The sequence below is a fragment of the Gossypium hirsutum genome, chromosome A02 (assembly GCF_007990345.1).
Source record: "Gossypium hirsutum isolate 1008001.06 chromosome A02, Gossypium_hirsutum_v2.1, whole genome shotgun sequence".
In the NCBI taxonomy this organism is placed as follows: Eukaryota; Viridiplantae; Streptophyta; class Magnoliopsida; order Malvales; family Malvaceae; genus Gossypium; species Gossypium hirsutum.
The window spans coordinates 105,247,972-105,251,255 of record NC_053425.1 but is presented as its reverse complement, the minus strand read 5'-3'; the positions used below and the strand labels follow the sequence as shown (position 1 = coordinate 105,251,255).

At 34.9% G+C, this 3,284-nt stretch overlaps 1 protein-coding gene across 1 annotated transcript; it reads left to right on the top strand.

Annotated features, from left to right (window-relative positions):
• Nucleotides 1-311: 311 nt before the first annotated feature.
• LOC107932542 (probable N-acetyltransferase HLS1) lies at nt 312-2,296 on the top strand. Its single transcript, XM_016864584.2, has 3 exons — nt 312-944; nt 1,055-1,236; nt 1,334-2,296. The coding sequence occupies exons 1-3, from the start codon at nt 762-764 to the stop codon at nt 2,196-2,198; spliced, it is 1,230 nt and encodes a 409-aa protein (XP_016720073.2). The 5' UTR covers nt 312-761; the 3' UTR covers nt 2,199-2,296.
• Nucleotides 2,297-3,284: the final 988 nt, after the last annotated feature.

The following is a 3,284-nucleotide window of genomic DNA, read 5'->3' as shown; positions in this document are numbered from 1 at the left end:
TTATCGTGACATAACTTAATTTAGAGCTTAAATAATATATATTTAGGGCAACTTAATTTTTAAAAAAATTGACAAACACAGCGCAGCCACAGCCGCCATTTCCACTTCCATCCTTTTAGTGATGATTAATAATAGAAAATTATAATTTATTATTATATTTTTCCCCAATTATTTCGGTATCCATTTTTAACTTTTTTTAATCTTACTAATAATAAAAGAGCGAAAAAAATACTATATTTATAAAAACAGACAAAAAGAGAAAGGGACTTTCAAAAGCACTGAAATAAATAAAATAAAAATTTAAACCCAGAAGAGAAAATGAAAGGTCTGGGGATTCTAAAGATAAGTCTTTTCCTTTTCCTTTTTAAAAAATAAAAAATTTTTAAAAAAAATCTCCTTTTTAAAGGAAGCTTCAAAGTTCAAACCATTTGTTTCAATGGCAATGAACTTCTCAGTATTTTTCTCTGTGAAAGAACCTTTGAAAAAACAAAAAGCTTAAAGAAAAAAATATATAAAACCCCTTTTTTTTGTTCTTTATTTTTCTTGTTTATGACGTTATTCACCTAAATTTTCTAACCTTTGAAGAAAACTGGGTTTTTCAGTTTTCACCTATATAAACAAACCCTTTCTCTCCTTTCCTCCATTCATCTTCACTGATCAAAATAAAAAACCCCGTTTCCATTTTCCCACTTTACAATACATATACATATAGATATTTACATACATATAGATATATATATATATAATATAGTGAAAGAAAAATGGGAGAAGATGAGTGTTATATAGTGGTGAGAGAGTATGATCCAAGCAGAGATATAACAAGTGTTGAAGAACTAGAAAAAAGATGTGAAGTTGGTCCCAGTAGCGGCAAACTTTCTCTCTTTACCGACCTCTTAGGTGACCCTATTTGCCGGGTCCGCCATTCCCCTGCTTTTCTCATGCTGGTACAATTCTACACATTGTTTTTTTTTTCCTTCTTTTGTCTCGTTTTCTTTTCTTTTTTTTTTTCTCACTGATTTTGGTTTTTGTTTTTTTTTTCTCGGGTACCAAACAGGTTGCTGAATTGAGCTCGACCAAAGAAATCGTCGGTATGATTCGAGGCTGCATAAAAACCGTCACATGCGGCAAAAAGTTCTCCCGAAATAGTAAAAACAATGATCCCATCGCAACGAAGCTCGTCCCTGTTTATACTAAACTCGCTTACATTTTAGGCCTTCGTGTTTCACCTTCCCACCGGTAATTTTTATTATTATTTCTTATTGAAACAATGAAAATCAATGGCGATCGATGAATATTTATGTGATTTTAATTTTGGGTTTTTTCTTTTTTGCAGGAGAATGGGGATAGGGTTAAAGCTAGTGGTTACAATGGAAGACTGGTTCACTCGAAACGGGGCCGAATATTCATATATAGCTACGGAGAACGATAACCGAGCTTCCATTAATCTGTTTACCGATAAATGTGGTTACTCCAGGTTCCGTACGCCGGCCATTTTGGTTAACCCGGTGTTCGCTCATCGACTCACTGTTTCAAACCAAGTTACCGTGATCGAACTTTCCCTTTCCGACGCCGAGTTGTTGTACCGTCGCCGTTTCTCCACCGTGGAGTTCTTCCCTCGCGACATTGACTCGGTGCTTAATAACAGACTCAATTTAGGAACGTTCTTGGCTGTGCCACGTGGATTTTACACTCGAGAATCATGGTCCGGGTCGGATAAATTTTTATCCGACCCGCCAGAATCGTGGGCGGTATTAAGCGTTTGGAATTGTAAAGACGTGTTCAGGTTGGAAGTTCGTGGCGCGTCGAGGACGAGGAAGACGTTGGCCAAAACGACGAGGGTGGTGGACAAGTTGTTGCCGTTCTTGAGATTACCGTCGATACCGGAAGTGTTTCGTCCGTTCGGTTTTCACTTTTTGTACGGTCTTGGAGGGGAAGGACCACGCGCGGCTAAGTTCGTTAACGCCTTGTGTGCTCACGCTCATAACTTGGCGAAAGAAAACGGGTGTAGTGTGGTGGCGACTGAGGTGGCGAAACATGAGCCGTTGAAAGACGGGGTCCCACATTGGAAACGATTATCGTGCGACCATGATTTGTGGTGCATCAAACGGCTTGGGGAAGACTATAGTGACGGGTCTGTCGGTGACTGGACTAAATCACCCCCTGAACTTTCCTTATTTGTAGACCCCAGAGAATTCTAAAGTCTTAACAAAAAAAAAAAAGTAAAAATAATAATTTTATTTTTTAGATATTGACCAAAGATAAAAAGGAATAAAAAGATATGGGTTTTTGGTGTAAATCTTTGGGTCCTTTTTATTTTTTTAATTCTAAATCTAGCCTTTTAAGATCATGTTGTAGACAAACCAACCCTTAGGTTTTATTTTTTATTTTTTAGGGAATATTTCTTAATTTTTTTAATTTACTTTTCAATGTTTTTTAAAGATGAAAATAGGGATGAATAATCATGTGTAATTAGAATATCCTTCCAACGTCAACACTCTAAAATTATAATGAAATAAATTTATATATTAACAAATTTGACACCAATATTTATAAATTTTGTCACTATGGCTCTCCATTTTGATTTTGTTTGTTTTGAATGGAAAAGTTGACTAAACTATTACAAGTTTAATGGCATTGAAATGACAGCATGCATGGTAGTTTACATTAAGGATGATATCGAACTGATCGTAATTTAATTAAATCTCAAAATTGTACATGAATATTTATTCAATGTGCAATATTATACATGGAGTTTTATTCTGTACAATTTTATGCATTAAATTTTGATTTGATTCAATTTTTACAAACTACTAATACAATTGATGACATAGCAACATTTTACGTTTAAATCCAGTATAAAAATAAACTAATACATTTATTCTTTCAAATGCATAAAAAATCAAAATTAAAATTTTATGTGTACATTTGAATCACAATCAAATTTTCATTTGTATAATTGCTTACGAAGAAGCTTCTCTGTCCCTTTCGTAAAACCTGATTCCAAGGACCATCTTCAAACATCAAGTATCAGAGTCTCATATGGCGGATTAGTCCACCACCGGTCCTTCTCCACTGCATCAATAGCAAGAGAAGGCACCTCCTCTAACAGATAAGTTGTTTCTCCTTTGTGAATACCTTCCGTAGCTATGATATGAGCAACTCCATTCCCCTTTCCCAATGCATGTACAAAAACACATCTCCTATAGTTTGCACTTAATGATTTTGAGTCCATAATGTACACACTAATTACCGACCCATCTTGATTATTTACATAAATTCTCTTC

Bases quoted from the DNA above. Each gene is read 5' to 3' on its own strand.
- LOC107932542 (XM_016864584.2), top strand. From the start codon at position 762: ATGGGAGAAGATGAGTGTTATATAGTGGTGAGAGAGTATGATCCAAGC. The intron at 945-1,054 runs GTACAATTCTAC...GGTACCAAACAG, and splicing joins CCCCTGCTTTTCTCATGCTG to GTTGCTGAATTGAGCTCGAC. The intron at 1,237-1,333 runs GTAATTTTTATT...TCTTTTTTGCAG, and splicing joins CGTGTTTCACCTTCCCACCG to GAGAATGGGGATAGGGTTAA.